Genomic DNA, 22,410 nt, shown 5'->3' on the forward strand with positions numbered 1-22,410 from the left:
AATTGAATACTCACCTTTCGGTAATTTTCCTTTCCTGGAACAGAAGATGGCGGCATACGAATCCCTCCCTCCTGTCCATTCGAGGACTGATTTTCATGAGAATGGCGGGGGGGGGCGGGGTTGTTTAATTCATAAGCAATCTGTCCTATGGGGTCAGGGAGCAGAGCCTAACCCAAGAGTATGCCGCCATCTTCTGTTCCAGGAAAGGAAAATTACCGAAAGGTGAGTATTCAATTTTCCTGTATTTTGATCAGGAAATCTGATCAAATTTCCTGCTTTTCCTGATTTTTTTGAGAATGGACGTGGTGGAAAATTACAACCAACTTTACCAAGAATTGTATGGTGTGTGTTGGATGGATTGTCAAATTGTATTCAACTAGAATACATTCTATGTAACTATTCAGTACATAGCAAACTTTGTTTTTTTTGTACACACAACAAAGGGAACAATTTCGTCAACTGAAAAATTGTATCAGATTGGTCAAATTGAGTTAAAAGAGAAAAAAATTGCACCGTGTGTAGCCACATTAACAACATGATGAGCAATGGCTGTGAGGGCTCGTTCCTACTATGGGCGTTTTCCGCCGTTTTTCAAGCCCAGGCGATTTTTAAAATCGCCCACAAAACGCTTGTGCAATGATTCCCTATGAGAGAGTTCACAGCTGAGCGGTTCAATTCCGATCCGCTTAGCAAAGTGCTGCCTGCACCATTTTTTAGGCATTTTTGCTATAATGAAAGGTATAGGAAAAACGTTCACAAAATAGTTTTGTGCGGCGTTTGCGTTCGCCTTTTTAAGAATAAATACATTATATTTATTTTTTTCCGGGTCAAAGAGTTCACTTCCTGACTTGCGTCATGGAGTGAATTACATAACCGCTCTGAAAAAGCGCTTACAAAAGCGCTTTTTACAAAAACGCAGCGTGCAGTGGAGTGCCGAGAGGGGGGGGGGGAACAACGACTCAAAACGCTTGCATTTTCGTGTTTAGGTGTGAATGAGGCCTGAAAGTACTAATATACTGCAGTGCAGCCTGTCCAATATCCATGAATTGTGCGATGTTTGTGACTTATCTGCTGAGTGACTTTCTGCAGATGGGCAGTAGGGGGCGATGGCTCTGATAAGCTGTTCTCAGGTACAGAAATGTGGGGTGTTAAAAATCACAAAGCATATGCCGTCAGCTTACTAATGAATCCCCCACAGCTGTTTCCACTCCTCCTCCTCTGCCCTCCATCGCTGTATTCCTCTCATTGTTCCCCCCTCCATCTCCTACACCTCCATTCCTCTATCTAATATCCCATCATGGTTATCTTTCTGCACTGATCTTCTTATATTCCCTTCATCAAGTCTGATCCATTCTATCTCCATCTCCCTATTCCATCCTCATCCTATTCATTCCTTCACCCCCCCCCCCCCCCCCCCCCTCCTCTCCTGTGTCTTTTCCTCGCAGCCTCTCCGCTCTCCGTTGGGAGGGAGGCAGAATGGCAGCGAGCTGTGTCGGCTGCCTCTGAACTGATACCCCGGAGCGTGGTAGGGAGGGAACATCTGGATCATGCCAGCAGGTCTGTAATAAGATGGCGGGCTGGAGGGGGTGCGCTGCTTTCCCATTTACCCCAAGCTGCAAAACGCTATTCACTGCGAGTCAAAGTCTCCACCTTGTTCACATGATTTCACTTGCTCAGCCTACAGGGTGCCTAATTAACACTAAACCCCTAAGTGCCCTATTACACCTGTAACACCTTATTACAGTAACCCAGCCTGAGTGTCTTATGTACCCCTGTAACCCCTTATTACAGTAACTCAGCTCCTGAGTGTCTTATTACCCCTGTAACCCCTTATTACAGTAACCCAGCCCCTGAGTGTAATATTACCCCTGTAACCCCTTATTACAGTAACCCAGCCCCTGAGTGTATTATTACCCCTGTAACCCCTTATTACAGTAACCCAGCGCCTGAGTGTCTTATTACCCCTGTAACCCCTTATTACAGTAACCCAGCCCCTGAGTGTCTTATTACCCCTGTAACACCTTATTACAGTAACCTAGCTCCTGAGTCTTATTTACCCCTGTAACCCCTTATTACAGTAACCAGCTCCTGAGTGTCTTATTACCCCTGTAACACCTTATTACAGTAACCCAACTCCTGAGTGTCTTATTACCCCTGTAACACCTTATTACTGTAACCCGGCCCCTGAGTGTCTTATTACCCCTGTAACCCCTTATTACAGTACCCAGCCCCCTGAGTGTCTTATTACCCCTGTAACACCTTATTACAGTAACCAAGCCCCTGAGTGTCTTATTACCCCTGTAACTCTTTACTACAGTAACCCAGCCCCTGAGTGTCTTATTACCCCTGTAACCCCTTATTACAGTAACCCAGCTCCTGAGTGTCTTATTACCCCTGTAACCCCTTATTACAGTAACCCAGCCCCTGAGTGTCTTATTACCCCTGTAACCCCTTATTACAGTAACCCAGCCCCTGAGTGTATTATTACCCCTGTAACCTCTTATTACAGTAACCCAGCGCCTGAGTGTCTTATTACCCCTGTAACCCCTTATTACAGTAACCCAGCCCTTGAGTGTCTTATTACCCCTGTAACACCTTATTACAGTAACCTAGCTCCTGAGTCTTATTTACCCCTGTAACCCCTTATTACATGTAACCAGCTCCTGAGTGTCTTATTACCCCTGTAACACCTTATTACAGTAACCCAACTCCTGAGTGTCTTATTACCCCTGTAACCCCTTATTACTGTAACCCGGCCCCTGAGTGTCTTATTACCCCTGTAACCCCTTATTACAGTAACCCCAGCCCCTGAGTGTCTTATTACCCCTGTAACACCTTATTACAGTAACCAAGCCCCTGAGTGTCTTATTACCCCTGTAACTCTTTACTACAGTAACCCAGCCCCTGAGTGTCTTATTACCCCTGTAACCCCTTATTACAGTAACCCAGCCCCTGAGTGTCTTATTACCCCTGTAACCCCTTATTACAGTAACCCAGCTCCTGAGTGTCTATATTACCCCTGTAACCCCTTATTACAGTAACTCAGCTCCTGAGTGTCTTATTACCCCTGTAACCCCTTATTACAGTAACCCAGCCCCTGAGTGTCTTATTACCCCTGTAACCCCTTATTACAGTAACCCAGCTCCTGAGTGTCTTATTACCCCTGTAACCCCTTATTACAGTAACCCAGCCCCTGAGTGTCTTATTACCCCTGTAACCCCTTATTACAGTAACCCAGCTCCTGAGTGTCTTATTACCCCTGTAACCCCCTTATTACAGTAACTCAGCTCCTGAGTGTCTTATTACCCCTGTAACCCCTTATTACAGTAACCCAGTCCCTGAGTGTCTTATTACCCCTGTAACCAGGGGCGTAGCAATAGGGGGTGCAGAGGTAGCGACCGCACCGGGGGCCCTTGGGCCAGAGGGGCCCCGAAGGGTCCACCCTCTATCACAGTATTAGCTCTCTATTGGTCCTGTGCTGGTAATAATCACTTCTATAGATGCTTTGAATAGTAGTAATCCTTAACACACTGCTTCCCATCCCCCTTCTTGCACCTCTGACACTGTCCTTGGCAAGTTTTGGTGCGCTGTATCAATTGCTATGTATAAAGTTCTTGGGGGGGCCCCATGTAAAACCTGCACCAGGCCCACAGCTCCTTAGCTACGCCACTGCGGCTGTAACCCCTTATTACAGTAACCCAGCCCCTGAGTGTCTTATTACCCCTGTAACCCCTTATTACAGTAACCAGCTCCTGAGTGTCTTATTACCCCTGTAACCCCTTATTACAGTAATACGGCTCCTGAGTGTCTTATTACCCCTGTAACCCCTTATTACAGTAATACGGCTCCTGAGTGTCTTATTACCCCTGTAACACCTTATTAGGGGTAACAAGCTATTAAATACTGTATGTTATTACAGTCTAATTCCAACGCTGAGCGTAGATTGGGTTTACTTATTGATAGGGAATAAAACTTCAGAATCAAATTTCAGCTGTTGTGAAACATTCCTTTTTCAACCTAAGGAATTTTGCAAAAACTAAGCACCTCATTCTTAGTTCACATCTTCATCACATCACAACTCGACTATTGCAATGCCCTCTATGCAGGCGTTCCAATAAAGACTACACCACCTGCAGCTAGTAGAGACTGCTGCCTCAAGACTGTTAAAATGCCAACCCCGGCATTGCCACATAACACCAATCCTTTGCTCACTACACTAGCTGCCCATAAAATGGAGAATCCTTTCAAAATTGGCATTTAAATCCCTACATGACCTAGGCTCTGGATACCTGATGGATTTGTTGCAACTGCCTTACACCTCCCATAACCTCAGATTAGAAGGAATCCAACTAAGAACCTTTGGAGGTTTCTGTCATGCTGCCCCTACCCTTTGGAATGCCTTGCCAAACTTAATCAAGACAGCTCCAACTAGGGCTGCACGATTTTGGGTAAAAATCAAAATTGCGATTTTTCTCTTAGAAATTGTGATTTCGATGTATTCACGATTTTTTTTTTAAACAAGCTTTAGCGGAGGGCGGGATCAGTGTCTGTCACTGTCAGGTTGATCAAGGGGCTGAACGACAATGTGCGGCGTACGGGACTCTGCTTATGAGCCGGGCAGCAGGGTGGATCCACTGGCAGAAGCTGTGTATATTTATGACTGCTAATGAGCTGGGCAGGGGGGGGGGGGGGGGGGGGGGGGAGGGGGGGGCGAGTCCAGTCCGGAGCGGCACACACAGCTTCACCAATCGCTGGATAGCGATGGTATGACGGCAGCGGTAGGTGGAGCTGTACAGAGCGTGGACTGGAATCGCCACCCCCCCCCCCCCGCCCCCTGCCCGGCTCATTAACATCTGAAATAAGCACTGCTTCTGTGGCTCGGCACAGCGGTAGGCGGGCACTAAAACCCGAAAACCGCCGCATACTGACGATCCCCAGATCGTCTTTACAGGAACCGTGGTTTCGGTGTAAAACCGAGAAATCGTGCAGCCCTAGCTCCAACCCTGGACACGGTTAAATCAAAACTGGAAAGCCACCTATTTAGTCTGGCATTTATGATCACATAACTTTCCCCCCTGTACACGTCACTATGTACTGATCTGAGACAAGCTTATGGGCTTTGGGTCCTACGAGAGAAAAGCACTTTACAAATGTTTTGTTGTTGTTGTGGTGTCTAGCGGTCATATCTTGTTGGAATGCTGCTGTGCTGTGTTCCTGTAGCATTTAATAGAATTCTACCGCAGTCCTGTCCACTCTGCTGGCTCCGGAGTGACGTTGCTCTGTATATGTATTGCATACATGCCTTTGTGCACATTGTATCTAATGAGATTCAGCCTTTTAATCTGTGTGTCATTGCTGCAGGTTATGCTGGAGCTGGCTGCGCCTCACACATGGCTGCCCAGGAGCCGGAGATTAAGAGCAGCACCTCCATCATCCCCTGCTTCCTGTTTGTGGAGGTATTTCCTCTCATAATGTTTCCCTCGTGACATGGTCATCATCTTATCTCCCCATCTCTTATTCCTTCATCCCAGGTCTCCCCCCCTTCCCCCTGCCGGTGCCCTCACCATGCTTATGATGTAACTGATTGTGCATCGGAGTGTGAACAGACAGCCTGGTGAGCGAGGGTCGTCATGCCAGTTTGCGTGGATGTGTTCTGACATTAAATGGATAAGATGGATGGATGGTGGTTGCCAGGAAGGAGGTAGTGTGGCTGATAAGGGACATTTGTCAAAGTCAACATGAAAGAGCCACAATACATAAAATGCCCTCAGGGCCCCATTTGGAGAGACGGACCTAAATTTAATTTTGACTCATTTCCATTGGCAAAGCAGACCTGAAAGAGAACATGGCAGTCGGTCCAAAAAGGATAAGGCAAATTTAAAGAGGAGCCGAGTTTTAAAACAACGTTGACTTTATTCCACCCACAAGCAGGGCCAAATTTCTAGAAAAGGTCACAAAGGCCTGGGCCTTGGGCGGCTGCAGCCACAGGGCGGACCTGGATATAAGAGGGATTGCTACATATGAAGGAGGAGGGAGAAAATAGGGAGGAACACTTGAAAAGGGAAACTGATGCTCAAGGGATCTGTTCATGAAAGAGGGGCTGCAGTACATGAATGATACACATGTAAAAGGGGGCTGCACATGGAATGGGAGGGGCTGCAGTACATGGATGATACACATGGAAGAGGGGGCAGTACATGGAATGGGAGGGGCTGCTGTACATGGATGATACACATGGAAGAGGGGGCAGTACATGGAATGGGAGGGGCTGCTGTACATGGATGATACACATGGAAGAGGGGGCGGTACATGGAATGGGAGGGGCTGCTGTACATGGATGTTACACATGGAAGAGGGCTGCACATGGAATGGGAGGGGCTGCTGTACATGGATGATACACATGGAAGAGGGGGCTGCACATGGAATGGGAGGGGCTGCTGTACATGGATGATACACATGGAAGAGGGGGCAGTACATGGAATGGGAGGGGCTGCAGTACATGGATGATACACATGGAAAAGGGGGCTGCACATGGAATGGGAGGGGCTGCACTACATGGATAATACACATGGAAGAGGGGGCGGTACATGGAATGGGAGGGGCTGCTGTACATGGATGATACACATGGAAGAGGGGGGCGGTACATGGAATGGGAGGGGCTGCACTACATGGATGATACACATAGAAGAGGGGGCGGCACATGGAATGGGAGGGGCGCTGCTGTACATGGATGATATACATGGAAGAGGAGGCTGCACATGGAATGGGAGGGGCTGCAGTACATGGATGATACACATGGAAGAGGGGGCTGCACATGGAATGGGAGAGGGGCTGCAGTACATGGATGATACACATGTAAGAGGGGGCTGCACATGGAATGGGAGAGGGGCTGCAGTACATGGATGATACACATGGAAGAGGGGGCGGTACATGGAATGGGGGGGGGCTGCTGTACATGGATGATACACATGGAAGAGGGGGCTGCACATGGAATGGGAGAAGGGCTGCAGTACATGGATGTTACACATGGAAGAGGGGGCTGCACATGGAATGGGAGGGGCTGCTGTACATGGATGATACACATGAAAGAGGGGGCTGCACATGGAATGGGAGAATGGCTGCAGTACATGGATGATACACATGTAAGAGGGGGCTGCACATGGAATGGGAGAGGGGCTGCAGTACATGGATGTTACACATGGAAGAGGGGGCGGTACATGGAATGGGAGGGGCTGCAGTACATGAATGATACACATGGAAGAGGGGGCTGCACATGGAATGGGAGGGGGGCTGCAGTACATGGATGATACACATGGAAGAGGGGGCTGCACATGGAATGGGAGGGGGGCTGCAGTACATGGATGATACACATGGAAGAGGGGGCTACACATGGAATGGGAGGGGGGCTGCAGTACATGGATGTTACACATGGAAGGGGGGGGCTGCACATGTAATGGGGGATGAGGGCGCTGCAGCACAAAAAAGGGTAGTTGCAACATATTTGGCCTAGGAGCACACAAAGTATATATCTGACCTTACCCACAACATTATACAGTATATAGAAAGTATGACAGTTCTACCTAGCTAAACCAGCATGGCGGCGTAGTGGATAGCACTCTTGTCTTTGGGTTGACAGTTCGTATCCCAACCAGGGAACTATCTGTAATGAGTTTGTATTTTCTCCCCATGTCTGCTTGGTTTCCTCTGGGCACTCTGGTTTCCTCCCACACCCCAAAAACATACAGATAAGATAAGTTCATTGGCTTCCCCCTAAAATTGGCCGTAGACTACAATAGGCACATGACTATGGTAGGGATTAGATTGTGATCTCTTCTGAGGGACAGTTAGTGATAAAACTGTGTACTCTGTAAAGTGCTGTGTAAGATGTTGACGCTATATAAATACTAAATAATAATAATAATAAACCTTAACATTTCTCATAAGTGGGTTCCTGTATCAAATTAAGGTTATCAACATGATAAAAATGCAACTGCAAAAATGCTAACACAAGGGAGAACTTGTGATCTTGGAACCAAGAGCTCTAAGGAACGAGAGATGAGGGGGAGAGGCTAATTACATTGCATTAGAGGGTAACAGGAGAGTGGAAAAACATTTTGGGGTAACAATTTAGTATTTAATACTGTATACGTGAGAAGGCCATTAGTAATAACTGGGCATTTTATTTCAAATCCACCCCTAGCAGAATGTAAAAGATTCAAATGTAATGTAAAAGATTTTTAAAATACACTGTTCAAAAAATAAAGGGAACACTTAGGGCCCTTTTCCACCTGCAATCGCTAGCGTTCATGCTGAACGCTAGCGATTGCTGAATCGCAAAACCGGCGATTCCCCCGACGTTTGCGGCCGCGATTTTGCTATGCTATGCACTGCATAGCAAAATCGCGGCAATTATCGCTCCGCCGCGCGTTCGCGTTCCCGACAAAAGCGAATCGCGGTAGTGGAAATGACCTACCGCGATTCCTATGTTAAAAAGCAAACCGTAGCGATTGTAAAATCGCTAGCGGTTTGCGGTTTTGCGATTCAGCCAGCGCAAACGCGCTGGTGGAAAAGGGCCCTTAAAGCGGATCCGAGATGAAAAGCTAACTATAACAAGTAACTTGTCTATATATCTTATCGAAAGTTTAGATAGTTTACACAGTATATCTATCTGCAAACAGCTTCAACAGTTTATGATTATGTATTCCTGTGATACAATGAGGGCAGCCATGTTCTGTTTGTCACATTGTCACAGGCTGAGGACTGGAGATGCTATCAGCTTGCCTGTGTGTAAATTCAGTCCCCTCTCCTCCTCCCTCCTCCCCTCTGCCTCTAACATCAATGGCTAGTAACCTCCTCCTGCCCAGACTGAGCTCCCATAAGCCCTTGCTACAGTGCCAAGGCACAAAAGGAGCTGTGGTAGTGGCTTATTTAGTTTATAGGGAATTGGAGTATTAAAACAAAACAAATAAAGTATTTGGCTTGAGGAATGCCCTATAAACTATATGAAAGGAACTCAATTATGCAATGAGTAAAAGTTTATCTAGGATCCACTTTAACCACTTCGCCACTGAGGGGTTTTACCCCCTGACCACCAGAGCAATTTTCACCTTTCAGCGCTCCTTCCATTCATTCGTCTATAACTTTATTATTACTTATCGCAATGAAATGAACTATATCTTGTTTTTTTCGCCACCAATTAGGCTTTCTTTAGGTGGGACATTATGCCAAGAATTATTTTTTTCTAAATGTGTTTTAATGGGAAAATAGGAAAAATGTGGGGAAAAAAATAATTATTTTTCAGTTTTCGGCCATTATAGTTTTTAAATAATGCATGCTACTGTAATTAAAACCCATGAAACGTATTTGCCCTTTTGTCCCGGTTATAAAACCATTTAAATTATGTCCCTATCACAATGTTTGGCGCCAATATTTTATTTGGAAATAAAGGTGCATTTTTTTCAGTTTTGCGTCCATCCCTAATTACAAGCCCATAGTTTATAAAGTAACAGTGTTATACCCTCTTGACATAAATATTTAAAAAGTTCAGTCCCTAAGGTAACTATTTATGTATTTTTTTTAATTGTAAATTTTTTAATTTTTTTTAATTACAAAAAAAAAAAAAAATGGGGAGTGTGGGAGGTAATGAGTTAATTTTATGTGTAAAAGTCATTTATTTGTATGTGAAAAATGTGTAGGGTGTAGTTTACTATTTGGCCACAAGATGGCCACAGTAACTTTTTGTTTTAATGCGACCTCCAAGCTTCCTTCCGGAAGCTTGGAGGAAGAATAAGGAGGCTGGACACGTGAGTTTTTTCTCACAATGATCGCGCTGCCCATAGGAGAGCAGCTGATCATTGCGGGGCTTAGATCAACGAACGGGAATGGATTTTCCCGTTCATTGATCTCTGGGCGAGCGGGCGGCGGCGGTTTTACTAGCGGCGGGCGGCGTGTTTACGAGCGGGAGCGCGGGCAGCGTCGGGAACGCGGAAAGTACGTGTTTCTCCGTCCCTGGTTTTTAAAGGATGGAAAAAGGGGCGGAGAAATACGTACGCGCGGGGGTAAAGTGGTTAAACAACACAATGTAACTCCAAGTCAATCACACTTCTGTGAAATCAAACCGTCCACTTAGGTAGCAACACTGATTGACAATCAATTTCACATGTTGTTGTTCAAATGGAATAGACAACAGGTGGAAATTATAGGCAATTAGCAAGACATCCCCAATAAAGGAGCGGTTCTGCAGGTGGTGACCAGACCACTTCTCTGTTCCTATACTTTCTGGCTGATGTTTTGGTCACTTTTGAATGCTGGCGTGGCTTTCACTCTAGTGGTAGCATGAGAGTCTACAACCCACACAAGTGGCTCAGGTAGTGCAGCTCATCCAGAATGGCACATCAGTGCGAGCTGTGGCAAGGTTTGCCCAGTATGGGGCCAGAAATTTTTGAAAGCGGCTCTGGGGTGACAATATGTGGATGATGGGGGTAGCGTCTGACATGATGGGGGGGGGGGGGGTGACAATATGTGGATGTTGGAGTGACGTGTGACATGGGGGGGGGCAGGTGACAATATGGAGAGAGGTGTATTTGTCATGACATGAAGACTGCTCCAGTGGTTCTCATCCCCCCTCCCGCCCCCACGCTGCTGTGACACATTATTCAGTCTTCATCTTCCTATTGTTTTTCATTTAAATCATCTCTTGTCATTGTGAACTTTGCATCAGCAGTTATGGCATTTGCATTACATCGTCTTTGATTCACTGGCAGCTAAGTTGTGTCATTGTTTCCTCTGCCTCTTTATCACCCCCTGATCCCCCCTCTTCCTGATCCCCCAATCTTCTCTCTCTTCCTTGCCTCCGCTGGTCTCTCTTATCTTCCTGTTGCCCTTTTTCTGTCTCATTTGCTTTACATTACTGCCACTCTGCGCGGACATCGGCATTCCTCCTACTGCTCCCCAGTCACTGTCGTTTCTTCCTTATCTGTGTTACCTACTCTCTTACATAATCACGGATCATTATCTTCATTCTCTATCCATCATTCCAAATCACAGAGGAAATTTCTCTCACTGTGTGTCAGTGTGTGCGTCAGTGTGTGTGTGTGTGTCAGTGTGTGTGTGTCAGTGTGTGTGTGTCAGTGTGTGTGTGTCAGTGTGTGCGGCTGTGCGTGCTGCACTTCGCTCACTCCTCTGCTGTCACCTTCACTGCATGGCTAGCTTACTGCCCCCTTTTTGAACTTTCTTCATTCTACTTCTCCCCTTTTCAGTGTTTCATCTACTTTGTTTATTTGTTGTTTATTTCAGCTTGTCGCTTTCTTTATGGTCTTCTTCTTTTCGCTCTTTTTACATTTTTGAATCTGCTCCTCTGTCGCTGTCAGTTTCTCTGCTGCCTCTTCAGTCGCTCTTTATTACCTGTCTGTCTCCTTTCTCTGTTCTTTGCTCATTTTAAATGTTATTTTGCTTTTATATACACAGATTTGTTTGCTATTTCCTTAAGCTCTTTCTGTACACCTTGTTTTCTTCTCTCTGCTTTGTGTTGGTTGTGATCTTTGAATAGCACTATTTCCTCTTTCTCTGCCTTTGCGCTGCCTAGCTGTCTGTATTAGCTCCTCAATCACAAGGCATTACCGTTTACATTTTATTTCCCTTACCCTCCACATCCACTTTTGTCTCCGCCTTGTCCCACATTTGAGTCTTTCTTCCATTCATCATTGTAGTTGTCACTGCGTTCAGTCGTTTCTCCTCTGGTTATTGCCCTTGTTGCCAGTCTCTTGAGAAAATGCTTTATTTCCAGCTGGTGCTAATGGCTGGTACTGTCATCCTCTCGTACCACTTTGAGTACACAGACACCTTTCCGGTACACTCGCAGGGATTCTTCTGCTACGACACCAGCTTGTCTAAGCCATACCCGGGTCCTGAGAGCGCCAGCCGGGCTCCGCCACGCCTGCTGTACCCTCTGGTCACCGTGCTGCCGGTCCTGACGGTGAGTATGATGCCAGTTGTGTGGAGATTGTAAGAAGGGAGCCTCTTCCATGGCTGTGTACTGTATGCAGGGCAGGCTCACTTGACAGTAATTCAGTTTGGCAGTATGGCAGCAGATGTCGTCCCCTCCTCACACATAGGACTGGGCAGTGGTACTCTGGTATGCTAGTTGTGCACGCGTCTGGATGGCCTAGGGCAGCTGTAGTTCATTTCCCTTGTTCCTAGATGTCTCTGTGTATTAGAGAGCAGACGTCTTTCTCTGTATCCATGCTCCATGCTACTGAGGTGGAACTGCAAAATTCAATCAAATGAAATGTATGGAAAGAAAGCAATGGGCAGTATACCTGTTTCATGGGGCAATGCACTTAGATCTACTCAGTACAGCAGATCCTCATCCTGGTTCTGGGTCAGTCATTTAGAAAGTGTTACCAGCAGCAGATCAGCTCCGCAGCCATTAAAGTGGGATTGTCAACCATAAAATCAAATTCCTATTACCCACTGCTCTGTGTTTATTATGTAGTTTACATCCAGGACCCTACATGGCAAACATTCCAATATAACCATAAATGTGTCTACTGTAATGAATCTTATCTTAGTCAGTCTGGCTCTTTTCTCGTACATTGCCAGGGAGAGGGAAGCTTGTTATCTTCCCTTCTTTCCCTCCCACATTCCTGCTCCTTACTGACTGGCTGAGGGGAGTTCAGTGTGACAAGCTGAGAAGGGAAATAGAAGTTAAATCACCACACCCCTCTGCAGAAGCTGCTGAAATCAGATCTGTGTTCTGCTTACATGTTTACAAAGGAAACTAGATATGGCAGTGCAGTTCTGAATACACCATTTCAGGCAGAGGACTAAGGTAGGAAATGACATCAGGATTGGCTTCAGTCAGAGGCAGTAAATATGGAAAATGCCTGGAACAGTTTTCTCTTTATTTACTATATATACAGTAAAATTCACTGAAATCAAAATGTGGACAGTACAATACATGTGTTATGTAAGTATTTATCTACGTATATATGTTCTGTTTTTCCTGGGATAGTATGGCTGTCCCTGCTGCTTTAAAAAGAAACTCCAATTTGCTAATATATTAGCAATCCCTTCAGTTCTGCTCTATACATTAAATGGTATTAAATGCTAGCACCATATTTAACCTCTTTAAGATCGATTTACGCCAATTGGCGTGGACGTGGCGGCAGCCCCAGGACTGCTCAACGCCAATTGGCGTCAAGTCCTAGGGTGAGGTTTTGAAGGAGATCGCACGCCGATGCATGCGCATCGCTGCTTGAATGACGTAGATCCGCTCCGTCATCAGTCTCCCAGTGGCGATCGCCGCTAGTAGACTGTTAGATGGCGAAACTGCCGTCTATTTACACTGTACAGAGCTGCGATCTATGACAGCGCTATACTGGGGACAGCCATGTGACACGGCTGTCCCCCTGGGAGGCAGGAGAGCGATCGGCTGTCATAGGCTGATTCCTATGACAGCCGATCTCTGTGATTGGCTGGCGGGGGGAGGGAGGGAGGGATGGAAGGAAACATAATTTAAAAAAGGGGTAAATTTATTTAAAAACAAACAAACAAATATATATATATATGTATATATAAAAATAAACAAACATGCAGAAGTCTCTGTTGGTGGGCAGAAAAGGAGCAGGATAACTTTCTAGATTGTAAGGACAGGTCTCTCTCCCCTTTTGTATCCTGTCATTGTTTTATGGGTTGCTAGACAGCTGTCTGTAGTAGTTAATCTTACATTTATGCACCCATGGCCATGATTGTCTGCTACTTTGCGAGATGTTGGTGCTACAGAAACCATTTAAAATAGTAATAATTTCTGTTCCCCTCAGATCCTGCTGGGAGAGGTGTATTCTGTCCTCATTAATCCACGCTGGAGAAGCAGAGAGAAGATCATCTCATGTGGCGACTGCTGCTTCTTCAACCCTCTGCTGCGCCGTGTGGTCCGGATCTTGGGTGAGTATTCTGCGCTGGCTTGTCTGCCTCCCTGCTGTCTCCTCACAAGAAGCTGGAATGTAGCTTACATTATAAGCTAGGACAATGGTCACAGTTTCCTTTTGAATCAATTTTTGTTTTTCTCAATGCTATCTTCTAGAGGCAAATCTATTAAAAAAAGGGGGGGGGGGGTGTAAGCCCGACAATTTAATTGTTCCCCCCCTCCCCGGGTTCCTCCATGTCTCCCTCTCCCCTCCCCCCCCCCCCCTCGCGACTCCTCTTATTCTTACCTTAGCAAGTGAGGTCATCACCCCCCCCCATCTCCCCAACATATGTGTCTGCCATAACCACCACCTCACCCCACAACATGGGTGCTCATCACAATCACTATAACGGCTTTCATGTAAATATAAAGATATAAAGCGGGGGAGGGGGGGAGTCAGATACTCACCTTGAGTGGGAAGGCTATAATCCCATAGAGCCTTCCTGATCCTCTCTCTGTGTCCTCAGTACCTGGTGGAGTTATGCACCTTCGGGACTTCTCAGCAATCTTCAGACGTACTTATGGTACTTCTTCCTGGCATCTCTGTTTTTCGCTTTATTAACTTTACAATACGTCCCACCATCCATCCTGCCGTTCTGTACTGAAAGGGTGCTGAACCACATGGTGCCAAAATCGAACTCCAAGGGGAGTGGTAGGGTAAATACCGCAATGCTGGTAGGGAAAATAAAAATTTTCACAGGTGCGGTAAAAGTTCGGTGAATTACCGAAGCCCATTGACAAAAACCTGTTACTAACAGCAGGAGAGAGCTACAAGCTTGTCCATGTAGTGAGGGCATTACAATAGAAGAGGCATCCCAGACATCCCTTTAGATGTACATGTTTGGTTGTACTGCCTCTGCTTGCTCTGAATCTATTAGTCTTTCTTAATATTCTATTTAATTGCCACAGCTTATATTAACTTCTGTCAAAGGAATTTAGGGTTAATCTTCTTAAGTACTTGAAGATTCCAATTGCCAATGCCAGATGTTGTGATTGTTTTACACGCGTGGAATTCTGATACCAGTTTTACATGAGTAACTTACCCCAAGTTCAACCAATACCAGAATTGAAGAATCTATTGTCTGCGTTGATTATTGTAATGCCTTTGGGTGTGGTCTTTGGGTGCTGTCATCTGACCTGTGTAGAACAATCATCTCATCACATCGTATGCTACTGTCCGCATCCCTTTCTATGGTTCCACCTTTCTGCAGTAGCTTCTTGTCCTATTAAAATATTGGTTTCATTCTTTGCACACGTTTCCCTGTTTGCACTCAGGTTCCCTGTGTGCACACGATTCTTTCTGCAGACATCTTGAGTTTCTGTATGATATCATCATATTGGTATTTCCTGTAAAGATATAAACTTCCAAGAAACTTTACACATGTCATGCTTAAGTTATTTACCACACTAGCTCCTACACATCTTCAAACAGGAACCCAAGAGGTTAAACAGCCACACAGCCTAAGGTATTCAGGGGAAGACTGTTTTGTTCCGATCTTGCTCTGCTGTTGCCTGGGGAGTTTAAAAGCTTGTCACGCCAGCGAAGGCTGCAGGTCCTATCAGGTTCCATCATTCAGACTTGCATGAGAACAGGCGCTGTTTCTATTGGCTCCCTGCTCCTGTCAGTCACAGTTCTCACTGCTTCTGCTTGTGAGTCACGGCTTCCAGCACAGTCTCCTCGCACAGTCTCTGCATTCTTTTCACCACTTCAAAGCAGACAGTATTATTTTTGCCTTTACCGCATGTTGTAGGCTTTATGAATTGACATTTTCTGACATGTGTTGAGGTAATTACCGCACAAGGCGGTATTTTACCTCACTGCTTGGTAATTTCAGCTTTTCATGCGGTAATAGCTTTTATGAATTGACATTTTCCTAAGTGCTCGGTAAAGTCAGCTGTTTTCTGCATTACAAAATGCAGTAATGCTTTATGAATCGACCCCCAACACTAATCTCCGGACTCAGAGAAATGGATCAGTCACCCAGCTGGATAGAGAGAATGTCTGAAGTGGGATTATACTCCCAAAACAAAAATGTAATTAACTACTCTTAGTTACATAAAAGAACATTCAAAAAGCATTCCAGAACATTACCTATATGTAAAATTGTTTATTTCATTGCAGAGAGCAGGAGAAATTTGCTTATCTGTGGTCATCTGCAAATGTAATCATCACTGGCTGAAGCTCTCCGAGGCATGTGTCTTCACTCTGCCCCCTCCCTCTGCTGAATAGACACATCGCCCTGGCAACAGCTGAGTCACTTCAGCGAAAAAGGAGGGGGGCAGAGTGAAGACACCTGCACAGGGAGATTTTTGCCTTTGCCAATGACCAGATCATAAGCAAGCCTGTACTACTCTCCGCAGTGAAAACATTTTTACACACAGAGGATGCTTGGAAATGCATTCAAATGTTCTTCTATGTAACTAAGAGTTGGTACTGAAATTTTAGTTTTGGGAGTATAATCACACTTTAAAACAGCTGTTAACGTCTGAAGAAGGTAAATGACAAAGGTTCCTGTAGTGTGCCCAGCCCAACGATGCTTCAACATGTCCTTTTTACATTTCCTTCAGAGTTCCCCTTTAATAAACGTGCTGCAGTTTCCTCTGCACTTTCAAGGGAAACATTGGGAAATGTGTGTATAAGCAGGAGTAGACATGACCCCATTTTCCTCTCTGTTGTGCAGGACTCTTCTCCTTCGGCCTGTTCTGCACGGTGATCTTTGCCGGAGCTGTCCAAACTGTCACTGGTAACCAAGCTCCTCACTTCCTATCCGTATGCCGCCCTAATTACACTGCACTGGGCTGCACCTCCTACTTACAGTACGTGTCCTCGCCATACGCCTGCAATGGGGACCCCGACATCATCACAGAGGCTCGCAAGGCTTTCCCCTCCAAGCCGGCAGCCCTGGGAGCCTACGCTGCTGTCTACACAACGGTATGTCTTTCTAGGTTTTATGTATGAAAACTCTATGTGTTCTACTCAGTTCTGTACCAGCCAATCAGATTACAGCTATTTTTTTAGTGCCTGAAAAAAGTAAAATATTTGCATCAACTTGGAAGAATTTGCATATCTCTGATCATCCCTAGTGTGGAGGCTGACATATTTATTGCCTGAACAAGGGGTTCTTTCCCATCTCCAGTACCCGGGATAAGGTGAGGGCCTTAAAGGGAACTTGAACCGAATACAATTATTTAAAATAAACACATGATGTACCTGCAAATGAATATTACTTACCTTGCCATCAGTTCCTCTCAGGAGCTCACCATTTTCTTCTAACAATGATTCCCTCCAGTTCTGACAAAATTATGTCAGAAATAAAATATATCAGTTGCTGTTAGTTATATATCAGTTACTGTCAGTTACAACTGAAATGACAATTCATGGGCAAGGTAATGTCCATGGTTTCCTATGGCTCATGAGGGCAATATTGCAGTTTAACAGTCTGCTGACCTGGAAGTTGTTACCGGGTCATCGCCATTTTTAAAATGGAGAACAGAGAATTCCATCGATCACAGTGGACAAACAGGACGCAGGAGAGGAGAAAGAGATAGATGAGTAGACTACACGGGAGGTAAGTATGATGTGTGTATGTTTATTTTGACTTTTAATTTTCGGTTCAGGTTTTCTGTAATGGGGTGGAGGGGAGGGGGGACATGTTGGAATGATTTTGGCCTCCCCAAATCCCTGCTCTCCCTATTTGAAATGGGTATAGGAGTACTAATGTACCCCTTACCTCCCCAAATCCCTGCTCTCCCTATTTGAAATGGGTATAGGAGTACTAATGTACCAAGTTAAATAAAAAAAAGAACAGCAAAAAAAGTCCTTTATCGCTCTTAGTTTTACTGTTCTTAAATACCCATGAATACTTACAGTTATTTAATGATCCCACAGCAGTATCCTCTGAAATGATCCCATGCCGTTATCCTCTGGATGTTGGCTGAAGATCCCCACTTGCACTTTCTATACTAATGTTTAGTTAGCCCTGGCATAAGCATCTTTAAAATATGTTCCCTGTTCCCTGATATGCCTCTGTGTCCTCAGACGTTACTCTCTGCTCCCCCTTCTCTCTGCTGCCTCCACTCCCCCGAATCTACCGACAACAGCTTGTCGGTAGCCTAATAGGGGGAGGGGCATCCTTTGCAGGAAAGACACCCCTACAAAACACCCCCTCTGACAATAGGAACTCCCCTTCCCCTCCCCACAAACGGTGGGCAGATTTTTCCGGCGGACGAACAGAGCAATGTGGGACAGCGACAAGCAGATTGTTGGAGTCGGAGGAGAGCTCTTTCAGGTAGTATGTTGTTTTTTTTTTTTATTTACCTTCCTGCTCAGGTTGTCTCTAAATTTTGCATGAATGTGGCCCTGAACTTTTGCACGGGACATAAGGAGCAATGCACCCTGTGTGTTTTTAGAGAGAAGAGTCTGTCTAATCCCATCTCATCTTTAAGTAATCACAAGTGTAAATTCATTTTTCAGCAGTGTCAGCAAAGAAATTTGGCAGTCCTCGGCAGACACAGCTAATATGTAAACACAGGATGTTGAACTTTTCTCTGCTTCCATGAAAGCAAGAAGTAGAAACACTGCAGATTTATTGCAGTAGTTCTGTATGCTGTAACAAAGAAACATTTTTCTTTAAAAGTTGTTATGCCCTTGTTTATCTTTTAGAGCAGAGAGGAAGTTCTGAGTTCAGGTCCACTTTAAATTTCTTTAAAAAGGGATTATACTCCCAAAACTAAAATGTTGGTAACTACTCTTAGTTATATAAAAGATCATTTGAAAGCATTCCCAAACATTCCCTGTGTGTATACAAACTTAGCTTATCTTGAACCTTTCTCTGCAGTGAAAGTAAATGTTTTTACACACAGGGAAAGCTTGGGAATCCATTTAAATGTTATTTTGTGTAACTAAGTGTAGTTACTGACATTTTAATTTTTGGAGTATATATCCCACTTCAAGCATCTGCCTAAATTGCCTTGTGGATAATCCGGCTGTAATGGGACTGTATTGCTGTAAGCATTCACAATAATATGTTGTAACTTGTCTGCTTTTCTAGATGTATGTCACCCTGGTGCTGAAGATCAAGGGATCCAGGCTGGTAAAGCCTTCCTTATGCCTGGCTCTTCTGTCTCCTTCATGGCTGCTCTGCTTGCTGCGGGTGGCCGAGTACCGCAACCACTGGAGAGATGTTCTTGCTGGTACTGTGGTTGGAGCCGCCATTGCTGTTTTCCTGGTGAGGATCCCTGGCGGGAGAATGCAGAAGACAACAGCAGTGTGGTGCAGCGGCTCCACACTTATGCAGCAGTCATTATTGATTGTGTGTGTTTTTAGTCTGTACGTGATGCGCACAGAGGCGTAGCTATGGGGGGGTCAAGGAGGGACATATGTCCCTGGGCGCAACAGTGTGAGTGCGATCAGCACGGCTGCTGCACCCCCACGTGCGTGAGAGGCAGTTCCCTGGCTGCCCGAAGTGCCCTTGCTTCTCTCCCTCCTTCTGCAGAGGAGTGCAAAAACGTTAACAGCAGTGGAAAAAGCAGGGCACATCTGGCTATTTATATGGGGGCACATCTGGATATCTAACGGGGGGGCATATTTGGCTATTTTAAGTGGACCTGAAGTTAGTAAAAAAAATTAAAAAAAAAAATGTTTCACTTACTTGGGGCTTCTACCAGCCCCCTGTAGCCACCCAGTTCCCCACCACGTTACCAAATGATCCTCCGATCCCCTGGCGCAGCTGTTTCTTTACTGCAAGTTTACAGCCACTGCACCTGTGCGGCCCTGGCCATGCTCGTCCTCACTCCTGCTCACGTTCCCGGGAGAGAGAACCTCGTACTGCGCCTGCAAAGGACACCCCCGACAATACGAGCTGGAGCGAGGACGCATGTGGCCAGGGCCACACAGGTACAGTGGCCCACCGACTCACAAACCAAAAGTGAGTCGCGGCAAGGGAACGTTTTGCCCCAGCACGGGCACAGGACGTCTTCAGGGGGCCGGTAGAAGCCCCACGTAAGTTAAAACGTTTTTTTCAACTGACAGTTTTCTTTTAAAACTTTAAAACATCTGGCTATCTGAACAGTGGAAGGGGGGCACATCTGGTTATCTAAACAGTATTTGTACATTTGACTCCACCCATGACCACGACCACATTCTGATGCATGGCCCAGCAGGTGGGGGAGGGGGAGCAAAAACTGTCTTTGTCCCTGGGTGCTGAAAGCCCTAGCTACACCTCTGGCTGCACACAGTCAGATCCTTCTTATGGTGCCCATACACGGTACAATAAAAAGCGTTCGATCTCCCTGTTTTTTCGCCCAGAACGATGGAATTGAATGACAGTTCAAATCTGTTTTTTTTCGATCATGAAAAACGAACGATTATCCAGTTTTTTCAATAAAAAATTTGATCAGACATGTTGGAAAAATCTTTATATTCGATCTAACAGAATAATCGAACACAATTATCTAATCAGGAAAAAAATAAAAATTGTACCATGTATGGGCAACTTTACTCAGTATAGGCTGCTGTGTTGCTGGGCTAGAAATCTGAGGGTAGGCCCAGGATGCAGCAGGAAACTTTACTCAGTATAAGCTGCTGTGTTGCTGGGATAGAAATCTGAGGGTAGGCCCAGGATGCAGCAGGAAACTTTGGGGATTTTGGTCAGTAAGTAAGGTAATCTAGGTGTTCTGATATATGTAGAGTTAGTTATGTAGACAGGCAGTGCGGAGAGGGCTTTGTGCTGCAGGAGTACTTAGACAATGGTGTCAGCCGTCTTCTGATATCGCCATTTAGAAGTACAATTAGTAACTACTGGTCACAGAGGTGAATTGATAATGATAAATATTGACACAGAAAAGAAGTGTTGGTTTGCACAGATCTAACAATGCTTTTCATGACGGTTTATACCTATATCAGGTGACCTGCGTATTGAATAACTTTGAGAGCTCCGCCCCCAAGGAGAAGGACTTCCCGCAGAAGGAAGTAGAGGATATCCCCATACCCGAGAACCCGCCTCCTCCACCACGAGAAAAGTTAAGTGTGGTACAGGTAAGGGGGAGACCCCACCAATGTAGATGTTTGGGGTACACTAATGGTTCTTATTTGTTGCAGTATCTCCAGGAGATCTCTGGCCCACACACATTTTATTGTGTCTAATAAACGACTTGTTTAAATCTATGGGTATAGCCTACTAACATACACAAAGAATAATAACTGTGCATCCTTTTTGCGTTTTTAAAGTGGGATAAAACTCTAACATAACATTCAATAAAAATGTGTTTTCCCACTTTTTTATTACCCATACAGTTACCATATTTGCTTTTGTGCACAGGTAATATTGTCTGTTTACAAATTACAAATTCCCAAAGTACAGTTTATCTGCTCTGAAAGCTGCCGTTGCAGTTTATTGCATAACTGCTGTATTTATATATTAACATCTATCCAGTAATTACTTCTCAGCTCTTTCTGCTTCTAAGCTGAGTACATATATCTGACAAAGGAATGTTTTCCCCTTTTTGGTTGCAGCCAGAAGTTTTCCACTGAAGAACAAAGCGCTGTGTTTAAAGTGAACCAGAGAGGAAGCACCGTCATGTATTTGACCATATATATCAGTGGGAATATTAGAGAAAGCACCTACCCTGCTCTCTGTTTCATCCTTCGCTGCTCAGCCTGCTTGTTATCAACCCTGATAAAATCCCCGACTGAGCATTCAGTCTGGCTTTGCTCAGGAATCATTATAGCTGAGTCATTATAGCAGAGCCAGAAGTGGGCAGGCTTGGGCCTGAAAAGACATCAGAGAAAACAGACTCAGCTATAATGATTCCAGAGCAAAGCCAGGCTGAATGCTCAGTCTGGGATTTTATCAGGGCTGATAACAAGCAGGCTCAGCAGTGAAGGATGAAACAGAGAGCAGGGTATGTGTTTTCTCTAATGTTCCCACTGATGTATGTGGTAAAATACATGAGGGTGCTTCGTCTCTGGTTCACTTCAGCTGAATGCTTATCTGCTACAATTTTTTATTGTTGCAGTAGATTGTATGCTGCAAATAATCTTTTAGAACAAAAAGGAAATGCTGATTTTCATACCATTTTATAGTAATTTATTGCTACTACAAGGAACTTCTTTAGTCTAAAGAAGTCTAAAGTGAGTCTAAAGCCTACCCCCCCCCCCCCCCCCCAAAAAAAAAAACAGATAGTCACCTATGGAGGAGGATGGCTCTGGGTCCTATAGAGCCTTCCCGTTCCTCCTAAGGTCCCCGCATTCCACCGCTGTCTCCCCCGTTAGTGGTCTCTGACCCATTGTTTTGGAGACTGCTCTCTTCCGCCACTGTGAGAGGCTGCAGCAATCTTCGGGAGTCCAACTGCTCGCGAACACGGCCACTTTGTTCTGCGCATGCGTGAGTGAGTAAAAGTATCACCTAAACAACCTTTTGTTATATCTTCAGAGTAATATCCTA

General features: G+C 45.2%; 2 protein-coding genes across 6 annotated transcripts in view; one reads left to right on the top strand and one right to left on the bottom strand.

Moving 5' to 3' along the window:
• TMEM205 (transmembrane protein 205) overlaps window positions 1–11,841 on the bottom strand; it is a 73,535-nt gene extending 61,694 nt beyond the window's left edge. Inside the window, exon 1 of the mRNA XM_068274245.1 lies at window positions 11,643–11,841. The gene's annotated coding sequence lies outside the window, so the exon portion shown is untranslated. The remainder of the gene's footprint in view (window positions 1–11,642) is intronic.
• PLPPR2 (phospholipid phosphatase related 2) overlaps window positions 1–22,410 on the top strand; it is a 36,598-nt gene that overhangs the window by 12,353 nt on the left and 1,835 nt on the right. For 2 of the 5 annotated variants that reach the window (XM_068274237.1, XM_068274239.1), the window contains exons 2-7: window positions 5,362–5,456; window positions 11,786–11,974; window positions 13,821–13,944; window positions 16,648–16,898; window positions 19,018–19,194; window positions 20,871–20,986. In XM_068274237.1, coding sequence (XP_068130338.1) covers window positions 5,362–5,456; window positions 11,786–11,974; window positions 13,821–13,944; window positions 16,648–16,898; window positions 19,018–19,194; window positions 20,871–20,986 — 952 coding nt within the window. Of the gene's footprint in view, window positions 1–1,208; window positions 1,558–5,361; window positions 5,457–11,785; window positions 11,975–13,820; window positions 13,945–16,647; window positions 16,899–19,017; window positions 19,195–20,870; window positions 20,987–22,410 lie in introns of those variants that run through there. The other 3 variants (XM_068274238.1, XM_068274241.1, XM_068274240.1) reach the window with 3 other exon arrangements.

The sequence above is a fragment of the Hyperolius riggenbachi genome, chromosome 3 (genome assembly GCF_040937935.1).
Source record: "Hyperolius riggenbachi isolate aHypRig1 chromosome 3, aHypRig1.pri, whole genome shotgun sequence".
Lineage (NCBI taxonomy): Eukaryota > Metazoa > Chordata > Amphibia > Anura > Hyperoliidae > Hyperolius > Hyperolius riggenbachi.